At 49.5% G+C, this 26,484-nt stretch overlaps 1 protein-coding gene across 1 annotated transcript; it reads left to right on the top strand.

Moving 5' to 3' along the window:
• Positions 1-24,767, top strand: lrrc34 (leucine rich repeat containing 34). The gene is made up of 3 exons (XM_038815463.1): positions 1-44; positions 755-881; positions 23,817-24,767. Exons 1-3 carry the CDS (start codon positions 1-3, stop codon positions 24,096-24,098), a joined length of 453 nt encoding a protein of 150 aa, XP_038671391.1. The 3' UTR covers positions 24,099-24,767.
• The last annotated feature ends 1,717 nt before the right edge of the window (positions 24,768-26,484 follow it).

Raw genomic sequence — 26,484 nt, 5'->3', positions numbered from 1 at the left:
ATGAAGTTGGAAGTTGTGGGGGTAACAGCTCCAGAGGTGATGAAGTCAGTGACAGACATGGACACAGGGTTCTGGATTCTCTGTTATACCCAACGCCGGCATCAAAACGGTGAAGTTTTACTCTTGAAAATCCTGGATCAAAGGGACACTCATTCTCAGCCCTAGCAAGGACCCGGAGCGAATCTCCCAGCTTTTGCTGCAGATACACTTCTGGGTCAGAGGTCGCACATGGCCACACCGTGCTTCATGGCGGAGTCAAACCGAAGAAAGATACCCCCTTGATCGGCCGTGTTCCCGACTCTCAAACCCCGCAGGAACATTCCCCCGCCATCTGTAAGGCCCCCCACCCCCCCGGCCTCTGATCTGCCTGCCCCGATTCGGGCGTCCGCACACTGAGTCCGTGGCCGCCACGCGTGTGTCCCGACCGGCAATACCAGATTCACGCCGTCGGGAACTCGGCAGATGTGGGGCTGAGAATGCCGGAGCGGCCTCTGGCAATGGACCCCGGCAGCGCGGAGTACTCCCCGGTGACGCTGATTTCCGGTGCCCAGAGAATTGATGAACCAGCGCCGGGCCCGATCTCGGAGTCAAACTGGATTCACCGCCCCGGCACCAGCCACGATTTTGGCGTCGAGCTGCGGAGAATCCAGACCAATGGCTTGATTTGAAATAACATCCTAGTTTCCAAACACTAATCAGGCTGAAAGATTTGAAACCCATTTATAGAATTAATTGATACATTTTTCTCCACCAGATTATCTGTGGCCAGGAACAACATCTCTGGCATTGGATTGATGGCCCTTGCAAATGCCTTGAAATCCAACAGAACTTTAACCAATGTGTACATCTGGGGAAATAACTTTGATGAATCATCTTGCTCAGTAAGCGAAAACATATCCTTTCCTTTTGAATTTAATGTCTGAGCTTCAATACGACTAATATAAGTGAGGCAGGAGGTGATGTCACTGGATTTCTAATCCACAGAACAAGGATTGGAATCTGACCGGGACAGGTGATGAAATTTCAATTCAATAACCCACCTTATTCCTCGCAAGCTCACCCACCTTATTCCGGATGCTCCTGGCATTGAAGTAGACACACTTTAAACCACCTTCCTTCCTGCCGGTACACTCCTGCAACCTTGAAACCTTACTCATGACCTCACTACTCTCAGCTTCTTGTGTACTGGAGCAACAATTCAGGTTCCCAATCCCCTGCTGAATTAGTTTAAACCCTCCCGAAGAGCATTAGCAAATTCCCCCCCCCCAGGATATTGGTACCCCTCTGGTTCAGGTGAAGACCATCCCGTTTGTAGAGGTCCCACCTACTGAAGAATGAGCCCCAATTATCCAGGAATCTGAAACCCTCCCTCCTGCATCATCCCTGCAGCCATGTGTTCCACTGCTCTCTCTCCCTATTCCTCGACTCGCTAGCACGTGGCACAGGCAACAACCCAGAGATAATAACTCTGTTTGTTCTAGATCTAAGTTTCCACCCTAGCTCCCTGAATTCCTGCCTTACATCCCTATCCCTTTTCTTACCTATGTTGTTGGTACCTATGTGGACAACGTCTTGAGGCTGCTCCCCCTCCCCCTTAAGGATCCCGAAAACACGATTCGTGACATCACGGACCCTGGCACCTGGGAGGCAACACACCAACCGCGTGTCTCTCTCATTCCCACAGAATCTCCTATCTATCCCCCTAACTATGGAGTCTCCAATGACTAATGTTCTTCTCCTCTCCCCCCTTCCCTTCTGAGCAACAGGGACAGACTCTGTGCCAGAGACCTGTACCCCATGGCTTACCCCTGGTAAGTACCCCCTCCCCTCCCCCCATCAGTATCCAAAGCGGTATACTTGTTACTAAGTGGAACAACCACAGGGGATCCCTGTACTGACTGCTTCCCACAGCCCCTCTCACCATCACCCATCTATCTTCATTCTTCGGAGTAACTACATCCCTGAAGCTTCTGTCTATGACCACCTCTGCCTCCCGAATGATCCGAAGTTCATCCAGCTCCAGCTCCAGTTCCCTAAGACGGTGTCTGAGGAGCTGGAGACGGGTGCATTTCCCACAGGTGAAATCAGCAGGGACATTGACGGCGTCCCTCACCTCAAACATTCTGCAGGAGGAGCATTGCACTGCCTTCCCTGCCATCCCCTCTGGATAAAACAAGAAAAAGAAAGGAAGAGCTTACCTGATATTCACTCAACCCCTTAGGTTAGAGGAGGTGGAAGGTGGGAGGTCACTACAAGTGTAGTGTCTCGGGTTTAGCAACCGCCCAACTTATATACAGGTACTCACCTTCCCAGAAATATACAGGTACTCACCTTGCCAGAAATCCTCACGGCCGACTTCCGGTTTCCTGCTGCTCTGAAACAAAAAAAAGCACTGAAAAAAAAGTTAGTTAAAAAATAAAGGCCGCTTCTCCTGTAAGGTAAGTTTTTAAAGCAGGAAACTTACCTCCCTGACAAACCCCTGGTTACTGCTCTCGCTGCTACCGCTGCTCTCGCTGCTACCGCTGAACAACTGAAGGAAAAACTGAAAAACATGTGCCTCGGTGGGCATTACGTCCTCAGCTCTGATTGCACAGATAGATGTAAAGGAATATGATATAGTTGGGATAACGGAGACACAGCCCCAAGGTGACCAAGGATGGGAACTAAACATTGAGGCTATTCCGTTTTTAAGGAAGGACAGACAGAAAGGAAAAGCTGGTGGAGTTGCGTTGTTGATTAAAGAGGATATTGATACAATATTGAGGAAAGATATCAGTACAGACGATATGGAATCTGTCTGGGTCTAAGTTAAGAAATATCAAGGGGCAAAAAACATTTGTAGGGGCGGTATACAGACTCCCAAACTGCAGTGGCAATGTTGGGAATAGCATTTGGCAGGAAATCAGAGATGTGTGTGATAAAGGAACATCTGTGATTATGGGTGACTTTAATCTACATATAGATTGGGTGCTCAAATTAGTCACAGTACAATAGAGGAATTTCTGGAGTGTATACGGGATGGTTTTCTGGACCAGTGTGTTGAGGAACCAACGAGGGAACAGGCCGTCTTGGACTGGGTGTTGTGCAATGAGAAAGGATTAGTTGGTAATCTGGTTGAGAGAACCCTTGGGGATGAGTGACCATAATATGGTAGAATTCTTTATCAAGGTGGATAGTGAGGTAGCTGATCCTGAGACCAGAGTCCTGAATCACAATAAAGGTAACTATGATGGTGTGAGGTATGAACTGGCAATGACGGTCTGGGAAACATTACTGAAAGGAAGGACAGCGGACAGGTAATAGCAGCATTCAGGGAACGAATAGGTGAACTCCAAAAGCTGTTAATTCCTATCTGGCACAAGAATAGAAAGGGAACTGTGGCCAAACCATGGCTTACAGGGGAAATTAGAGATAGTATTAGATTCAAAGAAGAGGCTTACAAATTAGCAAGAAAAAGCTATAGACCTGAGGATTGGGAACAGTTTAAAATTCAGCAAAGGTGGTCCAAGGGATCGATTAAGAAGGGAAAATACAATAAGAAAGTCAACTAGTGGGGAGCATAAAAATTGACTGAAAAAGTTTATATAGGTTTGTGAAGAGAAAGAGATTGATTAAAAAAACTACTGTAGGCCCTATACAGTCAAAAACGGGGGAATTCATAACAGGGAACAAAGAAATAGCTGAAGAACTAAATTAGTACTTTGCTTCTGTCTTCATAAAGGAAGACATGAATAATGTACCGGAAGTTTTGAGAAGCACAAGTTTTTGTGGTGAGCTGAAGGAAATACGCATGAATAAACAAATGGTTTTGGGAAAATTAATGTGCTTGAAGGCGGACAAATCTCCAGGGCCGGACAATCTTCATCCCAGAGTACTGAAGGAAGTGGTCAGAGAAATAGTAGATCCATTTGGTGGCCGTTTCCAAAATTCTTTGGACTCTGGAATGGTTCCTACAGATTGGAGGGTAGCGAATGTAACCCCGCTATTCAAAAAGGGAGGCAGAGAGATAACAGGGAACTATAGACCAGTGAGCTTAATGTCGGTAATAGGGAATTTGCTGGAATCCATTATCAAGGATTTCACAGCACAGCATTTGGAAAGCTGTGGTGTAATCAGACAAAGTCAGCGTGGATTTACAAAAGGAAAATCATGCTTGACAAATCTACCAGGGAGTATAATGATATGCAGTAACAGTGTATATAACAGGTATATGGCCTCCGACCACTAGGTGTCATGCAAGAGGATCAGGACACTGGAACCGGGCAAAACCAGATCAAAGTTACAGGAGCTGTTAGTAGCATTGGTTAGCAGCTCCACAGTTTGGTTAGCAGCTTAGTCTACCCACAGTTTATTCAACATTAAATAACTAGTCTTGAACTAGATGTTTTGTTGCACACTTATTCATTTATTATCATAGTACACAAAGATAACATGGTACCAGGAGTGATTTTGAACAACACAGTCATCAAACAAAGAAGAGACAGTCTACAAGAAAAAAGTGGTTCTTCAAATGGAAAGTCTGAAAACTCCGGAACAACTTCAACTTATTGATAATGTGGATGGAAATTGGCACGTGTTTCAGCTGCACTTCATGCTGTCTGGCTCGGCTACCGGCTTGCAGGCACAGCCGGATAGAGAAAAATGGTGTCATTGTTCACGGTAGCAAACCCGCATACGATTGAAATATAAAATACATTCATGTATGAGCAAGAGGAAGTCAGTAAGAAATTTGATGCTGTGATCAAAAATTTGATGAGCATTCTACACCTAAGAAAAATGAAGCACTTGAAAGGTTCATTTTTCGAATGTGCGTACAGAAGACTGGCCAATCATTCAATAGTTTTCTTACTGATCTTAAGCTGAAAGCACAGACACGCAACTTCACTGATGACACGAAGGTTTGCCAATGACACGAAGGTTGGGGGAGTTGTAGATAGTGTTGAGGGTTGTTGCAGGTTACAGCAGGACATTGACAGGATGCAGAGCTGGGCTGAGAAATGGCAGATGGAGTTCAATGTGAAGTGATTCATTTTGGAAGGTTGAATTTGAATGTTGAATACAGGGTTAAAGGCAAGATTCTTGAAAGTGTGGAGGAACAGTGGGATCTTGGGGTCCACGTACATAGATCCCTCAAAGTTGCCACCCAGGTTGATAGGGTTGTTAAGAAGGTGTACGGTGTGTTGGCTTTCATTAACAGGGGGATTGAGTTTAAGAGCCGCGAGGTTTTGCTGCAGCTTTATAAAACCCGAGTTAGCCCACACTTGGAATATTGTGTCCAGTTCTGGTCGCCTCATTATAGGAAGGATGTGGATGCTTTGGAGAGGGTACAGAGGAGATTTGCCAGGATGCTGCCTGGGCTGGAGGGCATATCTTATGAAGAAAGGTTGAGGAAGCGAGGGCTTTTCTCACTGGGGCGAAGAAGGCAGAGAGGTGACTTGGTCGAGGTGTACAAGGTGATGAGAGGCATGGATAGAGTGGATAGCCAGAGACTTTTCCCCAGGGCGGAAATGGCTGTCACGAGGGGAAATAATTTTAAGATTATTGGAGGAAGGTATAGGGGAGATGTCAGAGGTAGTTTCTTTACACAGAGAGTGGTGGGTGTGTGGAATGCACTGCCAGCAGAGGTGGTGGAGTCAGAGTCATTAGGGACATTTAAGTGACTCTTAGACGGACACATGGACAGCAGTAAATTGAAGGGCTGCAGGTTAGATTGATCTTAGATTAGAATAAATGGTTGGCACAACACTGTGGGCTGAAGGGCCTTTACTGTGCTGTACTGTTCTATACTGTTCTATGTTCTAATCCACCTAACCTGCACGTCTTTTGGACTGTGGGAGGAAACCGGAGCACCTGGAGGAAACCCACACAGACACGGGGAGAACGTACAGATTCTGCACAGACAGTGACCCAGCGGGGAATCGAACCTGAGACCCTGGCGCTGTGAAGCCACAGTGCTATCCACTTGTGCTACTGTGCTGCCCAGTGCCATATTGCAGCAGTAACATGGGACAAATGGACTGTACCTGTAATCATCAATCGTTCGCTAATTTCTGTTAAATTAGATACTGGTGCGAAGGCAAACCTGATCAGTATAAGTGATATTAAGACCATGCAGCTAAAGTTGAGAATTCAAAATAAGCCGGTCTTACTTAAACAATGGTAAGAAGATTGACACTTTGGTATGTGCGAATTAGACATGCAAGTAAAAATCAATGTGCCCAAGCTGAAGTTCTGAATTGTTGCTGAAGGTCATGAATCATTATGGGTGTTGTAGCTTGTGAGGCTCATGAATTGGTGTGAATAGTCTATAGCATTGACTGTGCTGTGCACTGAGTACACAGAGAGGATGCTCAACCAGTGATACACTCTCCTCGAAAAGTTCCAGCACCATTGCGTGACCGTCTCAAGGCAGAGTTAGACAGGATGACACAACTTGAACTCATAAGGAAAATAGAAAAGCCTGAAGATTGGATAAAATGAATAGTCTGTGTGAAGAAGGAGAATAATCACCTCAGGTTCTGTATGGATCCCAAGGATTTGAACACAAACATCAAAAGGGAGCATTATCAAATTCCAAAGAGGGAAGAGATCACTAGCGAGATGTCTGGTGTGAAATATTTACCAAACTCGATACAGCGCAGGGATTCTGGCAGTTCGAGTTTGATGAAGAAAGTACCAAGTTCTGCGCATTCAATACGCCTTTTGGCAGATATTGCTTCACAAGCCCTTTGGCATCATATCTACATCCGAGTTATTCCATAGAGTTATGGAACATATCATTGAGAGCTTTGAGGGGGTTCAGGTCCATGTGGATGACATAATTGTATGGGGTTCCACCTCAGAGGAACACAATGACAGACTGATAAAGGTATTACAAAGCATCAGGTGGAATGGGCTGAGGCTCAAGAAGGCCAAATGCCAGTTTGGAATATCGGAGATTACATTCCTGGGCGACAAGCTTTCTGTTCACGGAATACAGCCAGATGAAATGAAGTTTAATGACATATTAAACATGACCTGACCGATGGATAAAAACAGATTGGGCATGATCAACCTCATGGGGAAGTTCATTCCCAATCTCTCAGCCAAAACAGCTCAAAGACATCCTACGGAAAGTGAATGATTTGACTTGGGCAGAGCAACATGAGCAGGAGGGGCTCCAGTTAAAAGAACGATCTTACACCCACGCCCCTGCTGACTTTTTTTCATCCAACAAGGAACACAAAATATCTATTGAGTCATCAAAAGATGGTATAGGTACGGTATTGATGCAACAGGGGCTGGTTTAGCACACTGGGCTAAATCACTGGCTTTTAAAACAGACCAAAGCAGGCCAGCAGCACGGTTCAATTCCTGTAGCAGCCTCCCCGAACAGGTGCCGGAATGTGGCGACTAGGGGCTTTTCACAGTAACTTCATTGAAGCCTACTCGTGACAATAAGCCATTTTCATTTTCATTTCATTTTCAACAGGAAGATGGAAACAACTGGAAACATCTGCCATAGGGCTTCTCGGTCAATGACGGGATCTCAGTGCAGATATGCACAGGTTGAAAAAGTTGTCTTGGAAAAATTCTATCTGGCCTACCCACATTTACCATTGAGACGGATCATCGACAGTGGTGCGATCATTAAAAATAATCTCAACGTAATGTCTCCACGAATAAGCCTCATGATAAAGCTTCAAAGATACGGCTTTGAGTTGTTATACATGCCTGTCAAACATATAGTGGTTATCCAGAGGTCCAACTGTACACGATGTCTGCTATACTGGGGAAGATGTATAGGCTCACATAGACACCATCACTGATGCACTGCCAGTAACAAACACAAAGTTGAAACAAATTATCAAAGAGACAGAAAAAGATGAGGAGCTGTTTCCATTTCTGAGACTAAGTGCTGACGCCAGCGTGGGAACCGTGCTGTTCTACGGCACCAAAAATGGAGCAACAGCTGCAGCGATTCAGCAACTCTGAATGGGTTCACACCATCGCCACGAGGAACGCAATAGGTTCCAAGCAAAACGGCGCCGGATTTGCCGGGTCCGTGATTGCCGCACATGAGGTTCACACACCGCAGCCGCACTTAAACGGCCCATCCCCCCCACACACACGGTCCCAGCCAACACGATGGCTGGAAGGAGAGCAGATCCACGGTTCAGGGAGGTGGAGCTGGACACCCTCCTGGATTCAATGGAGGAGAGGCAGATGATCCTGTATCCCAGCCCAGGAGGACGCTGTCATGCCGGCTGTTTGTCGTGCCTGGGCGCAGGTCAGTGCCGTGGGCAACCTCACCCGGACTGGCCAGCAGTGCAGGAAGGAACAATCTCCTCAGGGTGGCCAGGGTGAGTTGGCAGCGCTTGCTTCTGGCATGAACTCCGCCCCCACATGCCCGCATACCCAGCCCCTCTCCCCTGAGGACCACTGACCCCCACCCTGCTCACATGCCAGCCGCCATGGCCAGGTACCCTGGCCACTGATGTCAGCATCTACCCAACCCCTGGGCTGCATGCGTCCATCTAACACAGTCATTGTGTTTGCCCCCGCCCTGCCTCCCATCCATTGACACCATCTACACCTCCCGCTGCCGGGGGAAAGCGGGCAGCATAATCAAGGATCCCTCCCACCCGGCTTACTCACTTTTCCAACTTCTTCCATCAGGCAGGAGATACAGACGTTTGAGAACACGCACGAACAGACTCAAAAACAGCTTCTTGCCCACTGTCACCAGACTCCTAAATGACCCTCATGGCCTGACCTCATTAACACTACACCCTGTATGCTTCATCCGATGCCGGTGTTATTTTTTTTTAGAGAAATACAGCACAGAACAGGCCCTTCGGCCCACGATGTTGCGCCGAACTTTTGTCCTATGTTAATCATAGAATTGTGGACAATTTTTCATGGCCAATCCACCCAACCTGCACATCTTTGGACTGTGGGAGGAAACCGGAGTACCCAGAGGAAACCCACGCAGTCACGGGGAGGATGTGCAGACTCCACACAGACAGTGACCCAAGTCGAAATCGAACTTGGGACCCTGGAGCTGTGAAGCAATTGTGCTATCCACAATGCTACCGTGCTGCCCTTAAGAAGTTAACCTACACTCCATTATTCTACCCTAATCCAAGTACCTATCCAATAGCCGCTTGAAGGTCCCTAACTTTTCCGACTCAACTACTACCACAGGCAGTGCATTCCATGCCCCCACTACTCTCTGGGTAAAGAACCTACCTCTGACATCCCCTCTATATCTTCCACCATTTATCTTAAATTTATGTCCCCTTGTAATGGTGTGTTCCACCCGGGGAAAAAGTCTCTGACTGTCTACTCTATCTATTCCCCTGATCATCTTATAAACCTCTATAAAGTCGCCCCTCATCCTTCTCCGTTCTAATGAGAAAAGGCCTAGCACCCTCAACCTTTCCTCGTATGACCTACTCTCCATTCCAGGCAACATCCTGGTAAATCTCCTTTGCACCTTTTCCAAAGCTTCCACATCCTTCCTAAAATGAGGTGACCAGAACTGCACACAGTACTCCAAATGTGGCCTGACCAAGGTTTTATACAGCTGCATCATCACCTCACGGCTCTTAAATTCAATCCCTCTGCTAATGAACACTAGCACACCATAGGCCTTCTTCACAGCTCTATCCACTTGAGTGGCAACTTTCAAAGAACTATGAACATAGACCCCAAGATCTCTCTGCTCCTCCACATTGCCAAGAACCCTACCATTAACCCTGTATTCCGCATTCAGATTTGTCCTTCCAAAATGGACAACCTCACACTTGTCAGGGTTAAACTCCATCTGCCACTTCTCAGCCCAGCTCTGCATTCTATCTATGTCTCTTTGAAGCCGACAACAGCCCTCCTCACTATCCACAACTCCACCAATCTTCGTATCATCTGCAAATTTACTGACCCACCCTTCAACTCCCTCATCCAAGTCGTTAATGAAAATCACAAACAGCAGAGGACCCAGAACTGATCCCTGCGGTACGCCACTGATAACTGGGCTCCAGGCTGAATATTTGCCATCCACCACCACTCTCTGTCTTCTATCGGTTAGCCAGTTTGTTATCCAACTGGCCAAATTTCCCACTATCCCATGCCTCCTTACTTTCTGCATAAGCCTACCATGGGGAACCTTATCAAATGCCTTACTAAAATCCATGTACACTACATCCACTGCTTTCCCTTCATCCACATGCTTGGTCACCTCCTCAAAGAATTCAATAAGACTTGTAAGGCAAGACCTACCCCTCACAAATCCGTGCTGACTATCCCTAATCAAGCAATGCCTTTCCAGATGCTCAGAAATCCTATCCCTCAGTACCCTTTCCATTACTTTGCCTACCACCGAAGTAAGACTAACTGGCCTGTAATTCCCAGGGTTATCCCTATTCCCTTTTTTGAACAGGGGCACGACATTCGCCACTCTCCAATCCTCTGGTACCACCCCTGTTGACAGCGAGGACGAAAAGATCATTGCCAACGGCTCTGCAATTTCATTTCTTGCTTCCCATAGAATCCTTGGATATATCCCGTCAGGCCCGGGGGACTTGTCTATCCTCAAGTTTTTCAAAACGTGCAACACATCTTCCTTCCTGACAAGTATCTCCTCAAGCTTATCAGTCTGCTTCACGCTGTCCTCTCCAACAATATGGCCCCTCTCGTTTGTAAATACTGAAGAAAAATACTTGTTCAAGACCTCTCCTATCTCTTCAGACTCAATACACAATCTCCCGCTACTGTCCTTAATCGGACCTACCCTCGCTCTAGTCATTCTCATATTTCTCACATATGTGTAAAAGGCCTTGGGGTTTTCCTTGATCCTACCCGCCAAAGATTTTTCATGCCCTCTCTTAGCTCTCCTAATCTCTTTGTTCAGTTCCCTCCTGGCTATCTTGTATCCCTCCAGCGCCCTGTCTGAACCTTGTTTCTTCAGCCTTACATAAGTCTCCTTCTTCCTCTTAACAAGACATTCAACCTCTCTTGTCAACCATGGTTCCCTCACTCGACCATCTTTCCCTGCCTGACAGGGACATACATATCAAAGACACGCAGTACCTGTTCCTTGAACAAGTTCCACATTTCACTTGTGTCCTTCCCTGATAGCCTATGTTCCCAACTTCTGCACTTCAATTCTTGTCTGACAGCATTGTATTTACCCTTCCCCCAATTGTAAATCTTGCCCTGTTGCACGCACCTATCCCTCTCCATAACTAAAGTGAAAGTCACAGAATTGTGGTCACTACCTCCAAAATGCTCCCCCACTAACAAATCTATCACCTGCCCTGGTTCATTACCAAGTACTAAATCCAATATGGCCTCCCCTCTGGTCGGACAATCTACATACTGTGTTAGAAAAAAGCTTCCTGGACACACTGCACAAACACTACCCCATCCAAACTATTTGATCTAAAGCGTTTCCACTCAATGTTTGGGAAGTTGAAGTCGCCCATGACTACTACCCTGTGACTTCTGCACCTTTCCAAAATCTGTTTCCCAATCTGTTCCTCCACATCTCTGCTGCTATTGCTGTTATGTAGTTACATTGTGTACCTTGTGTTGCCCTATTATGTATTTTCTTTTATTTCCTTTTCTTTCCATGTACTTAATGATCTGTTGAGTTGCTCGCAGAAAAATAGTTTTCACTGTACCTCTGTACACGTGACAATAAACAAATCCAATCCCCCCCCCCAACCCACCCCACGCCACCCCTATGCCTCCATTCTGCTGTCTAATCAATCATCTCTTACAGGACCTGCCGGAGATGGGACCGGTCCATCCAGGGGCCCCCGCCCCCAGCCAGTGCCAGAACCGGTGCCCCTCAGACAGCCGAGCACTGACAGGGGAGAACACCCCCCGGCCCGGGACTCAGGACACCCCGGAGCTCGGGGTGGAGGAGGACATGGACTTTCCGTCTCTGCGTCTCCGACACCATCGACCATCTCAGAGATTATCACCTCGGTTGGACACATTGGTGAAGAGGCTCCTGGGACACTATCTGCCGCACATCACAGTCGGTCCGGTACAGCAGGTGGAGGTCGGAGCAGCCGAGGGGCCGGACGGTCAGAGGGCAGCCCGGCCCCAGGAACCAGCTGCTGCCCAGACTGGTCCCGGGCTCCTGGAACATCCAGTCCCACCCACAGTGCCAGTGCAGTCAGAGAGTCAGGGACTACGGGAGGGGATGGCCGGCTCCCAGCACCTGCAGGCACAGCTGGAGGAGTCCATCCGTGTGCAGAGGCAGGGGGTGGTACCGGCCATGCCTGCCACCCAGGTCGACACCGCACAGTCAGCGTCCACGGTGGAGGCAATGGGGGTGATGGTGTCGGATATGGGTCAGTATGTGTAGACCTAGGGCATTCTGTACAGGTGGGGGCCGAGGCCCAGGACAGGGCTGCCCTCTCACAGATGGGGCCCATGCCAGTGATCCCCCAAGTAGAGGTGCCAAAGCTGCACAGCACCTCGGTCTGCTGCCCTCCTGTCCCTGCCGCATCTGGTGAGCAGCTGGCAGAACAGGGCGGCACCACGCCAGCTGGGATGCCGAGCAGCGGCCAAGCCCATCCAGGCTGGGCCGCCCCAGGAGATGTGCGCCAACAGGGTCCCTTGTCACAGGGCAGGAGTCACAGCAGGCCACCTGCTATACCGTCTGGGGAACCACCTAGATGTAGTGTTCGAGCCAGCAAGGCCAGAAAGGTAGACACCAGTTAGGTTGGAACGGGTGAAGGGCACAGTTTAGTTACAGAGGCTAGGGGCAGACTGTATCTACCTCTTCACATTAAACACCTGTTCACACCCTTCAAACCTGCCTCTGTGCTCTGTCTGATGGGCATAGGGGTGGGTGGTCAGTACTGGCCAGAGGGGGTGGGAGTGGGGGACAGGTGCAGGCCCTGTAGGTGGACCGTGCTCGCCCCCCCCCCCCCCGTCCCCCATCCCTGATCCCCTACCCCGACCGTCCCCAGCACCCCTACCCAAGCGGCTCAACGGGACTGTGTGATGGACTCGCCAGCATGGACTCGCCAGCATGGACTCGCCAGCATGGACTGGCCAGCATGGACTGGCCAGCATGGACTCGCCAGCACGGACTCGCCAGCATGGACTCGCCAGCATGGACTGGCCAGCATGGACTCGCCAGCATGGACTCGCCAGCATGGACTGGCCAGCATGGACCTGCCAGCATGGACTGGCCAGCATGGACTGGCCAGCATGGACTGGCCAGCACGGACTGGCCAGCATGGACTGGCCAGCATGGACTGGCCAGCATGGACTGGCCAGCATGGACTGGCCAGCATGGACTCGCCAGCATGGACTGGCCAGCATGGACTGGCCAGCATGGACTGGCCAGCATGGACTGGCCAGCATGGACTGGCCAGCATGGACTCGCCAGCATGGACTCGCCAGCATGGACTCGCCAGCATGGACTGGCCAGCATGGACTGGCCAGCATGGACTCGCCAGCATAGACTCGCCAGCATGGACTGGCCAGCATGGACTGGCCAGCATGGACTCGCCAGCATAGACTCGCCAGCATGGACTCGCCAGCATGGACTCGCCAGCATGGACTGGCCAGCATGGACTCGCCAGCATAGACTCGCCAGCATAGACTCGCCAGCATGGACTGGCCAGCATGGACTGGCCAGCATGGACTCGCCAGCATAGACTCGCCAGCATGGACTCGCCAGCATGGACTCGCCAGCATGGACTGGCCAGCATGGACTGGCCAGCATGGACTGGCCAGCATGGACTGGCCAGCATGGACTCGCCAGCATGGACTGGCCAGCATGGACTCGCCAGCATGGACTGGCCAGCATGGACTCGCCAGCATGGACTGGCCAGCATGGACTGGCCAGCATGGACTCGCCAGCATGGACTCGCCAGCATGGACTGGCCAGCATGGACTGGCCAGCATGGACTGGCCAGCATGGACTCGCCAGCATGGACTGGCCAGCATGGACTCGCCAGCATGGACTGGCCAGCATGGACTGGCCAGCATGGACTGGCCAGCATGGACTGGCCAGCATGGACTGGCCAGCATGGACTCGCCAGCATGGACTGGCCAGCATGGACTCGCCAGCATGGACTGGCCAGCATGGACTGGCCAGCATGGACTCGCCAGCATGGACTGGCCAGCATGGACTCGCCAGCATGGACTGGCCAGCATGGACTCGCCAGCATGGACTGGCCAGCATAGACTCGCCAGCATGGACTGGCCAGCATGGACTCGCCAGCATGGACTGGCCAGCATGGACTCGCCAGCATGGACTCGCCAGCATGGACTCGCCAGCATGGACTGGCCAGCATGGACTGGCCAGCATGGACCTGCCAGCATGGACTGGCCAGCATGGACTCGCCAGCATGGACTGGCCAGCATGGACTCGCCAGCACGGACTGGCCAGCATGGACTCGCCAGCATGGACTGGCCAGCATGGACTCGCCAGCATGGACTGGCCAGCATGGACTGGCCAGCATGGACTCCCCAGCATGGACTGGCCAGCATGGACTGGCCAGCATGGACTGGCCAGCATGGACTGGCCAGCATGGACTGGCCAGCATGGACTGGCCAGCATGGACTCGCCAGCATGGACTCGCCAGCATGGACTCGCCAGCATGGACTGGCCAGCATAGACTCGCCAGCATGGACTGGCCAGCATGGACTGGCCAGCATGGACTCGCCAGCATGGACTGGCCAGCATGGACTGGCCAGCATGGACTGGCCAGCATAGACTCGCCAGCATGGACTGGCCAGCATGGACTGGCCAGCATGGACTGGCCAGCATGGACTGGCCAGCATGGACTGGCCAGCATGGACTCGCCAGCATGGACTCGCCAGCATGGACTGGCCAGCATGGACTCGCCAGCATGGACTGGCCAGCATGGACTGGCCAGCATGGACTGGCCAGCATAGACTCGCCAGCATGGACTGGCCAGCATGGACTGGCCAGCATGGACTGGCCAGCATGGACTGGCCAGCATGGACTGGCCAGCATGGACTGGCCAGCATGGACTGGCCAGCATGGACTGGCCAGCATGGACTCGCCAGCATGCAGGGATGGAAGCTGCTACTGTGGGCATGAGCCAGACATTGTCTAACGATGTGGAGCATGGAGCTTATCGCAGAGTGAGTTGGCATCATCCTCCATCCCATGGACCTGTACACATTGGCCTTGGCGCACACGTTAGGGAGCCTCCAATGCCTGGCCAGGCCCCATGTCCGGCCCACCCTCCCCCTCCCCCACAGTGAGGTATTGTCCCTGGACTGGTAATGTCAGTTTCAGGACATGCAGCACACAGTCACCCTCTGGGCCCAACCTCCTCACCCTCTGGGCCCAACCTCCTCACCCTCTGGGCCCAACCTCCTCACTCTCTGTGTCCGACCTCCTCACTCTCTGTGTCCGACCTCCTCACCCTCTGTGTCCGACCTCCTCACCCTCTGTCCGACCTCCTCACTCTCTGTCCGACCTCCTCACCCTCTGTGTCCGACCTCCTCACTCTCTGTGTCCGACCTCCTCACCCTCTGTCCGACCTCCTCACTCTCTGTCCGACCTCCTCACCCTCTGGGCCCGACCTCCTCACTCTCTGGGCCCAACCTCCTCACTCTCTGTCCGACCTCCTCACTCTCTGTGTCCGACCTCCTCACTCTCTCTGTCCGACCTCCTCACTCTCTGTGTCCGACCTCCTCATCCTCTGTGTCCGACCTCCTCACCCTCTGTGTCCGACCTCCTCACTCTCTGTGTCCGACCTCCTCACCCTCTGTGTCCGACCTCCTCACCCTCTGGGTCCGACCTCCTCACTCTCTGTGTCCGACCTCCTCACCCTCTGGGTCCGACCTCCTCACTCTCTGGGTCCGACCTCCTCACTCTCTGTCCGACCTCCTCACTCTCTCTGTCCGACCTCCTCACTCTCTCTGTCCGACCTCCTCACTCTCTGTCCGACCTCCTCACTCTCTCTGTCCGACCTCCTCACTCTCTGTCCGACCTCCTCACTCTCTCTGTCCGACCTCCTCACTCTCTCTGTCCGACCTCCTCACTCTCTCTGTCCGACCTCCTCACTCTCTCTGTCCGACCTCCTCACTCTCTGGGCCCGACCTCCTCACTCTCTCTGTCCGACCTCCTCACTCTCTCTGTCCGACCTCCTCACTCTCTGGGCCCGACCTCCTCACTCTCTCTGTCCGACCTCCTCACTCTCTCTGTCCGACCTCCTCACTCTCTCTGTCCGACCTCCTCACTCTCTGTCCGACCTCCTCACTCTCTGGGCCCGACCTCCTCACTCTCTCTGTCCGACCTCCTCACTCTCTCTGTCCGACCTCCTCACCCTCCCTCACAATTCTCCAGCCCAGCACCTGTTTCTCTATTTTTAAAAGCACAAGGGAACCTTGCCATCGGGAATTGCCGCCATGGAGGTGGAGAATTGCGGAGGATCCGGTGAATACCGTCTGAGGCCTCCTGTTCAGATGCGAACGGTGTTTACTGTATGTGTGGAGTGGAACACATTGGCAGCGCTGTCAAGGAACCGGAGAATTGCCATTTGGAGTCAAATCAGCGCCATGGTTTTGGCGACAAAACCGATTCTCTGTCCGATCGCGCTTCCCGATTCCGGCGTTAGCCGATGGAGAATCCCGATCCCGGCGTTAGCCGATGGAGAATCCCGATTCCGGCGTTAGCCGATGGAGAATCCCGATCCCGGCGTTAGCCGATGGAGAATCCCGATTCCGGCGTTAGCCGATGGAGAATCCCGATCCCGGCGTTAGCCGATGGAGAATCCCGATTCCGGCGTTAGCCGATGGAGAATCCCGATCCTGGCGTTAGCCGATGGAGAATCCCGATCCCGGCGTTAGCCGATGGAGAATCCCGATTCCGGCGTTAGCCGATGGAGAATCCCGATTCCGGCATTAGCCGATGGAGAATCCCGATCCCGGCGTTAGCCGATGGAGAATCCCGATCCCGGCGTTAGCCGATGGAGAATCCCGATTCCGGCGTTAGCCGATGGAGTATCCCGATCCCGGCGTTAGCCGATGGAGAATCCCGATTCCGGCGTTAGCCGATGGAGAATCCCGATTCCGGCGTTAGCCGATGGAGAATCCCGATCCAGGCGTTAGCCGATGGAGAATCCCGATCCCGGCGTTAGCCGATGGAGAATCCCGATTCCGGCGTTAGCCGATGGAGAATCCCGATTCCGGCGTTAGCCGATGGAGAATCCCGATTCCGGCGTTAGCCGATGGAGAATCCCGATTCCGGCGTTAGCTGATGGAGAATCCCGATCCCGGCGTTAGCCGATGGAGAATCCCGATTCCGGCGTTAGCCGATGGAGAATCCCGATCCTGGCGTTAGCCGATGGAGAATCCCGATCCCGGCGTTAGCCGATGGAGAATCCCGATTCCGGCGTTAGCCGATGGAGAATCCCGATCCCGGCATTAGCCGATGGAGAATCCCGATCCCGGCGTTAGCCGATGGAGAATCCCGATCCCGGCGTTAGCCGATGGAGAATCCCGATTCCGGCGTTAGCCGATGGAGAATCCCGATTCCGGCGTTAGCCGATGGAGAATCCCGATCCCGGCGTTAGCCGATGGAGAATCTGGTGGATTGTGCAATGGCAGCAGATGATTTAAAACTACCCGCCTGGAACGTGCGGGGAATTCATCATCCTGTCAAAAGCAACAGGAACCTGTCCTTAAAACGGAGAAAGTAGACACAGCCTTGTTACAAGACCTTCATTTGAATGACGAGGAGCATTTAAAGTTAAAGCGCGAGTGAGTGGGGCAGGTTTCCGTCACCTCGCTCTCGACCAGTGGATGGATAAGGGGGTAGCTAATTATGTTTTGGGCAGAAACTTTCATTTCCATTAAAGGCAGTTGAGTTCATAGAATCATAGAATCCCTACAGTGCAGAAGGAGGCCATTCGGCCGGCCAAGTCTACACCAACCTTTCAAATGTCCACCCTTGCCCACTCCCCTTACCCCCATAACCCCATAACCTAACCTGCACCTCCCTAAGATTCGATTTACCGTGGCCAACCCCCCTAACACGCACATCTTTGAACTGGTGCCAGTAGCTTACGGGCATTGTGGTTATTCCCAGGATTCTTAAAGCTTCCCAGAATACCTGACCATCCTGCTTTTAACCTCAGGAGCTGGACCCCACCTTGCAAATAATGATAGCGACAACTGTAGTGGAGGCCCCCGTGTCCACCTCCATTCTCAGTGGCTGACCATTACCATCAGTACAACAATCATTGGGGGGTGTCTTTCACACTTTTATGTTGTTTAAACTGTAAACTTCAGATGGGCTTCCAGAATAATTCTCAATGCTGTGTGCTGGAGTCCGAATTTTCTTTTTATCGGCCCCCTGTGGCTCTGCCAGTCGTGTATTTTCTCCTAATGTGCCGCCTTCTATTGCAGGCACAACATGTTGCTTCCCTGAATTTACATCTTTCCTGGGGATGGTCACCCCTGCGCCAGTAATGGCAAGACTGGCAGAGGCTTCCCGCCAAACCGGGTGGACCTTGCCTGCTTGCAAGTTGTGTAAATCCATTCTCCCGCCAACCCCCCCCCCCCCTCCCCCCCCCCCCTCCACCCCACCCCCAACCACAGCACTATCTAAAGCCTGGGGGACCTCTAATGCCTTCTTTAAGGTAATCTCTGCCTCTGCTAACAATTCTTTGTATGGCCATGTCGTTCACACCACAGACCAACCTGTCCCTCAACATGGCATTGAGCGCATTGTTCAGTCATTTGTTTCCGGCATGCCACGAACACCACAATCATCTCCCTCTGTCCCTTGTTGTTGAACTGAACTTGTATTGTTGCATTATTATTGAAGGCTTTTGGTGATTACTCCCTTGACTAATCCCACAAGCCCCTCGAAGGTTTTTGAGTCGGGAGCTTCTGGAGAAGTCAGACTCCTGATCAGATTATATGGAGTTGCCCCGGAGGCGGCCAATAGGATTATCCGCTGCTTCTCTTCCCCACAATTTTGTTGGCCTTAAATAAAAACAGAGACATTTGACATCTAGCGCCCATTTCTCTGTATTGGGGTCAACTGGTTTTCGTTTGTCAAAAAGAGGCATTTTGTCACTGATAGATTGCTGAATCAGTTAATTCCGTAGGAAGGCCCAACTGTCACACCCTGACAATCGGGTGACAACCAAGTTGATTAACGAATAACAACTTATTAAAGTAATAACTATATACAAAGTGTGAGATTAAAAAAGCTACCCTTGATCCAAGAGTCCAAATTCCTGACCAACTGGGAAAACCGTACTCCGCCCCAGGGTTCATGCGCCCCTGCCCATTGGCCGATTGGGTCACATGACAATCTGGGAACCCACCCCCTTAAAGGGGCATGCTACCAACCTGAGACAATGTCAAAGACCATAAACAATTCAATTCTGGATTTGGTGGCAAAATGAATTGACATTGTAGCAAATGTTTTTGTCCATGGCACAGAATTGGCCTGGAAAGCAGTCCAGGGGTAATCTGCCAGGCTGGTCATGCCATAGAGTTTATTGGATCCTGATGTTCAAGCTAATCATTCATGATTAAAGGCAGAGAAAGAGCAGGAAGGCAGTGCTGGTGTCCCCTGCGGTCATCTCCCTCCAAAACAGGTATACCGTTTTGGATACTGTTGGGGGAGATGACTCACCAGGGGAAGGCAGTAGTAGCCAGGCTCATGGCACCGTGGCTGGCTCTGCTGCACAGAAGGGCGGGAAAAAGACTGGCAGGACTATAGTCATAGGGGATTTAATCGTGAGGGGAGTAGACAGGCGTTTCTGTCTCCCGTATGTTGCCTCCCGGGTGCACGGGTCAGGGATGTCTCCGATTGGCTGCAGGACATACTAAAGCAGGAGGGTGAACAGCCAGTTGTCGTGGTGCATATAGACACCAACGATATCGGTAAAAAACGGGATGAGGTCCTACAATCTGAATTTAGGGAGTTAGGAGATAAGTTAAAAAGTAGGACCTCAAAGGTAGTAATCTCGGGATTGCTACCAGTGCCACGGGACAGTCAGAGTAGAAATTTAAGAATAGTCAGAATGAATACGTGGCTTGAGAGATGGTGCAGGAGGGAGGGGTTCAGATTTTTGGGACATTGGAACCGGTTATGGGGGCGGTTGGACCATTACAAACCGGATGGTCTACACCTGGGCAGGACTGGAACCAATGTCTAGGGGGTGCTTTTGCTAACACTGTTAGGGAGGTTTTAAACTAATGTGGCAGGGGAATGGGAACCAGATTAGGAAGTTAGAGGTCAGTAAAGAAGCAGCAAATAAAGCCAGTAAAGTACTGGATAATAAACTCAATGTGACTAAGGGGAAGAGTAGACAGGGATGAGATGATGATCGCAAAGGGACAGGTGGTCTGAGGTGCATTTGTTTTAATGCGAGAAGTGTAGCAGGTAAGGCAGATGAACGTAGGGCTTGGATCAGTACCTGGGAATATGATGTTATTGGTATTACTGAGACTTGGTTGAGGGATGGGCAAGACTGGCAACTAAATATCCCAGGGTATAGATGCTTCAGGAGGAATAGAGAGGGAGGTAAAAGGGGTGGAGGAGTTGCATTACTAGTCAGAGATGATATCACAGCTGTGATTAAGGAGGGCACGATGGAGGATTCGAGCACTGAGGCAATATGGGTGGAGCTAAGAAATAGGAAGGGTGCAGTAACATTGTTGGGACTTTACTATAGGCCTCCCAAAAGTGAGCATGAAGTAGAGGTACAAATATGTAGACAGATTATAGAACAATGTAGGAGCAACAGGGTGGTTGTGATGGGAGATTTTAACTTCCCCAACATTGAATGGGACTCATGTAGTGTTGGAGGCGTAGATGGAGCAGAGTTTGTAAGGAGCATCCAGGGGAATTTTTTAGAGCAGTATGTCAATAGTCAAACTCGGGAAGGGGCCATACTGGACCTGGTATTGGGGAATGATCCCGGCCAGGTGGTTGACGTTTCAGTCGGCGATTACTTTGGGAATAGCGATCACAATTCCATAAGTTTTAGAATACTCATGGACAAAGGCGAGAGTGGTCCTAAAGGAAGAGTGCTAAATTGGGGATAGGCCAAGTATATCAAAATTCGGCAGGAGCTAGGGAATGTAGATTGGGAGCAGCTGTTTAAGGGTAAATCCACATTTGAAATGTGGGAGTCTTTTAAGGAAAGGTTGATTAGAGTGCAGGACAGACATGTCCCTGTGAAAATGAGAGAGAGAAATGGCAAGATTAGGGAACCAGGGATGACGGGTGGAATTGTGAGACTAGCTAAGATGAAAAAGGAAGCATACATAGGATCGAGGCAACTCAAAACTGATGAAGCTTTGGAGGAATATCGGGAAAGTAGGACGAATCTCAAACGTGCAATAAAGAGGGCTAAAAGGGGTCACAAAATATCTTTGGCTAACAGGGTTAAGGAAAATCCCAAAGCCTTTTATTTGTATATAAGGAGCAAGAGGGTAACTAGAGAAAGGATTGGCCCACTCAAAGACAAAAGAGGGAATTTATGCGTGGAGTCAGAGGAAATGAGTGAGATTCTTAATGAGTACTTAGCATCGGTATTCACCATGGAGAGGGACATGATGGATGTTGAGGCGAGGGATGGATGTTTAAATACTCCAGGTCATGTTGGCATAACGAAGGGGGAGGTTTTGGGTATTCTAAAAGTCATTAAGGTGGACAAGTCCCCAGGACCGAATGGGATCTGTCCCAGGTTACTGAGGGAAGCGAGGGACGAAATAGCTGGGGCCTTAACAGATATCTTTGCAGCATCCTTGAGCACGGGTGAGGTCCCGGAGGACTGGAGAATTGCTAATGTCGTCCCTTTGTTTAAGAAGGGAAGCAGGGATAATCCAGGGATTTATAGACCTGTGAGCTTGACGTCAGTGGTAGGCAAACTGTTGGAGAAGATACTGAGGGATAGGATCTATTCACATTTGGAAGAAAACAGACTTATCAGTGATAGGCAGCATGGTTTTGTGCAGGGAAGGTCATGTCTTACAAACCTAATAGAATTCTTTGATGATGTGACAAAGTTAATTGATGAGGGAAGAGCTGTAGATGTCATATACATGGACTTCAGTAAAGCATTTGATAAAGTTTCCTATGGCAGGTTGATGGAAAAAGTGAAGTCGTATGGGGTTCAGGGTGTACTAGCTAGATGGATAAAGAACTGGCTGGGCAACAGGAGACAGAGAGTAGTGGTGGAAGGGAGTGTCTCAAAATGGAGAAAGGTGACTAGTGGTGTTCCACAGGGATCCGTGCTCGGACCACTGTTGTTTGTGATATACATAAATGACCTGGAGGAAGGTATAGGTGGTCTGATTAGCAAGTTTGCAGATGATACTAAGATTGGTGGAGTTGCAGATAGCGAGGCGGACTGTCAGAGAATACAGCAAAATATAGATAGATTGGAGAGTTGGGCAGAGAAATGGCAGATGGAGTTCAATCCAGGCAAATGCGAGGTGATGCATTTTGTAAAATCTAACTCAAGAGCGGACAATATGGTCAATGGAAGAGTCCTGGGGAAAATTGATGTACAGAGAGATCTGGGAGTTCAGGTCCATTGTACCCTGAAGGTGGCAACGCAGGTCAATAGAGTGGTCAAAAAGGCATACAGCATGCTTGCCTTCATCGGACGGGGTATTGAGTACAAGAGTCGGCAGGTCATGTTACAGTTGTATCGGACTTTGGTTAGGCCACATTTGGAATACTGCGTGCAGTTCTGGTCGCCACATTACCAGAAGGATGTGGATGCTTTAGAGAGGGTGCAGAGGAGATTCACCAGGATGTTGCCTGGTATGGAGGGTGCTAGCTATGAGGAAAGGTTGAGTATATTAGGATTATTTTCATTGGAAAGACGGAGGTTGAGGGGGGACCTGATTGAGGTCTACAAAATTATGAGAGGTATGGACAGGGTGGATAGCAACAAGCTTTTTCCAAGAGTGGGGGGTGTCAGTTACAAGGGGTCACGATTTCAAAGTGAGAGGGGGAAAGTTTAAGGGAGATGTGCGTGGAAAGTTTTTTACGCAGAGGGTGGTGGGTGCCTGGAACGCTTTGCCAGCGGAGGTGGTAGAGGCAGGCACGATAGCATCATTTAAGATGCATCTGGACAGGTATATGAATGGGTGGGGAACAGAGAGAAGTAGACCTTGGAAAATAGGCGACAGGTTTAGATAAAGGATCTGGATCGGCACTGGCTGGGAGGGCCGAAGGGCCTGTTCCTGTGCTGTAATTTTATTTGTTTGTTATCTTTGTTCTTTGTATGATTTCCTCCAGCCCAGAACCCAGCTACCTCCCAAACCACCCACCCCGAACCCACACTGCACATGCTGCAGTTAATTTAGCAGGGATCTTAGTGTCTCAAAATGCTCAGTGCTTCTGGATTGGATTTGTTTATTGTCACGTGTACTGAGGTACAGTGAAAAGTATTTTTTTGCAAGCAGCATTTTTTTGCATTCAGTACATGGGAAGAAAAGGGAATTAAACAAAATTCAAGAAAATACATAATAGGGCAACACAAGATATAAAATGTTACTACATAAGCATTAGCATCGGATGAAGCATCCAGGGTGTACTGTTAATGAGGTCAGATTTTCCAGCATGTATTTTGAATTGGGTAAAGTATGAGGGCCAGATAATTGGCTAATTACATTGAAATTCCAAGATGAAGAGAGTGATTATCTTGTGCCAGAGTTTGGGCAGGAACCAGAATTTCATCTTCTTTAATGAGTATTAATTAAACTCGAAAGGAGCAAGGGAAGTTAAAATATGTCATTTGGGACAGCAGCTTAGTGCCATTTAACTTTCTCATTTAACATTTCAGGATTTTGCAAATCTATTAAAATCTGGGCGGCTGAAACCGAAGCGAACGGACATCAGCCCATACTGGATTGATGGGCGGGTCTACCTGGCTGAACTTGCTCATGGGCTGCAGATGAATTATTACTGGTCTCCCGCACACGGTGAGAAGGATGATGCAGCTTTGAATGCCAGCACATACCTGCTGAAAGATGTACATAGTTCGATAAGCCAGATCGATATAGAAGAATCAACAGATGCTTCCAGTTCAGAAGGGGTACTTTACTTCTCGACTAGCTCGTACTAACAGTTTTCCAATGAATCTCATTCTCTTGCTTTTCCCCCCATAGTTCTGTAGACGTTTCCTTTTGAAGTAAACAATCTAATTACCTTCAAAATTGACCATTGAATCTTTCAGACAACACATCCCAAATCACAATATCTCCAAAAACATATTCTCATCTCCCATGATTCTTTTGATAATTACCTTAAACTTATGTCCTTTAATTATTGATTCCTTAGCCAGTTGTCTCCTTATTTACTCCATCAAAACCCCTCAAAATTTTTACCACCTCATAATCTTCTTTGTTTGAAGATTACAATTTGAAAAGTCCAGCGTCTCCTGTCCCTCCAAATAGCAGAATTGCTACATCCTGAAAACATTCTCCTTCCCAAAGTCTCTGCTGCTCTGAGTCGCTGCTCTGAGTTAAACACAATACTGCAGCAATGTTTGACTCTGTTTTATGAAAGGTTTACGATAATGTCTCTGGTTTTGTACTTTTGTACTTCAATTCATTCAGCCAAAAATTCCAGAGATCTTTTTAACAGCTTTAACTTGGCAACTTGAACGATTGGTGCTTGTGAACGCCACATTGTTGTTCACATACACACGTTTAAATTATACCATTTAAACATATGTAACGTCAGATTATTGAAGCAAATAGTTGTTCAAATAAATATTTAACCTAATGATCAATCGTATCAATGTGGATTTTATGTTACTGTTAATTGTCATGTTTAGTCTTTGCTCTAATTCTCACTCTAGGTGTCAAACCGGAGATGAGCCATCCACAGGATTCACTGCAGGAACTCAACAGTTCAATAGCACCTTCCAAACCCACAATCTCTACAGTCTGAAAGGCCAAAAGCAGCAGATGTACGGGAACCCCCCCCCCCCCCCCCCCCCCCCCCCCACACCTGCAGGTTTCCCTCCAAGACACCATTCTGACTTCACAGAATCACTAATCTTTACAGTGGAGGAGGAAGCCATTTGGCCATCGAGTCTGCACTGGTCCTCTAAAAGGGCAATCTGTCTAGTCCCACTGCCCTCCCTCGTCACCATAACCTTGCACATGTTTCAGCTAACAATCCAATTCCCTTTTGAATACCTGAATTGAAACTGGATCCACCACTCTCTCAGAAAGTTTGTTCCAGATTCCAAATACCTCTTGGGTGAAAAATATTGTCACATCACTTCTCATTTTGCCCATTATTTTGAATCTGTGTCGTCTCGTTCTTGATGCTCTCCTTGAGAGGGAAGGTTCTCTCCATTTACCCTGTCCATACCTCTCAGTATCTTGAATAATAGGGGCTGGTTTAGCACAGGGCTAAATCACTGGCTTTGAAGGCAGGCCAGCAGCACGGTTCAATTCCCATACCAGCCTCCCCGAACAGTTGCCGGAATGTGGCGACTACGGGCTTTTCACAGTAACTTCATTTGGAGCCTACTTGTAATAATAAGCGATTTTCATTCAAGTCTGCTCTTAGCCACCTTTTCCCCATGATGTGGAGATGCCGGCGTTGGACTGGGGTGAGCACAGTAAGAAGTCTTACAACACCAGGTTAAAGTCCAACATGTTTGTTTCAAACACGAGCTTTCGGAGCGCAGCTCCTTCCTCAGGTGAATGGAGAAGTACCTCTTCATTCACCTGAGGAAGGAGCAGTGCTCCGAAAGTTTGTGTTTGAAACAAACCTGTTGGACTTTAACCTGGTGTTGTAAGACTTCTTACCTTTTCCCCAAGGATCGCAGTTCAAACCTCTCCCTGGAATCATTCTTGTTAAACTGCTCTGTACTCTCTCCAACGCCATCACATCCTTCCTCGAGTATGGTGCCCAGAACTTGACACAGTGCTCCAGATGAGGCCTAATTAATGTCTTATATCAGTTCATTGTGACTCCCTTACTCTTGTACTCAATTCCCCTAATATTAAACCTATGGCTGGATTCTCCGGAAGCAGGAGGCAGGGTATCGTTCACTGGAGAGGGATTCTATGTTCCTGCAGCCAATGGGAATTCCTATTGAAGACTCAGCATTCCGTTGGGAAAGCCTCGAGCAGGAGTGCGCTGCCAGCAACAACTGAGAACTTTACCGCCAGCGAACAGCCGGAGAATTCTGGCCAATATTTTTACTAACCACTCTTTCAACCTGCTCTGCCATCTTCAATGATTTCTGTACAGATACACCGAGGTCCCTCTGTCCCTCCTTTACAATTTCTCTCTTTCTGTCTCTCCACATTCTTCCTGCCAAAATTAATCACCTCACACTTCTCTGCATTGAACTTCATCTGCCACTTGTCTGCCCAATCCACCAATAGGTCTGCGTCCTGTTGAAAATAAGACCATCCTCATCACAATTGACAAGGTTTCCAATCTTCAAATAATTTGCAAATTTTGATATAATGCCCTGAACACCA

Source organism: Scyliorhinus canicula, chromosome 13 (genome assembly GCF_902713615.1).
Source record: "Scyliorhinus canicula chromosome 13, sScyCan1.1, whole genome shotgun sequence".
Lineage (NCBI taxonomy): Eukaryota > Metazoa > Chordata > Chondrichthyes > Carcharhiniformes > Scyliorhinidae > Scyliorhinus > Scyliorhinus canicula.
The sequence above is the reverse complement of the archived record's forward strand: the minus strand, read 5'-3'. Positions and strand labels throughout refer to the sequence as shown.

Bases quoted from the DNA above. Each gene is read 5' to 3' on its own strand.
- lrrc34 (XM_038815463.1), top strand. From the start codon at position 1: ATGAAGTTGGAAGTTGTGGGGGTAACAGCTCCAGAGGTGATGAA. The intron at 45-754 runs GTCAGTGACAGA...TTTCTCCACCAG, and splicing joins ACAGCTCCAGAGGTGATGAA to ATTATCTGTGGCCAGGAACA. The intron at 882-23,816 runs GTAAGCGAAAAC...TTAACATTTCAG, and splicing joins TTGATGAATCATCTTGCTCA to GATTTTGCAAATCTATTAAA.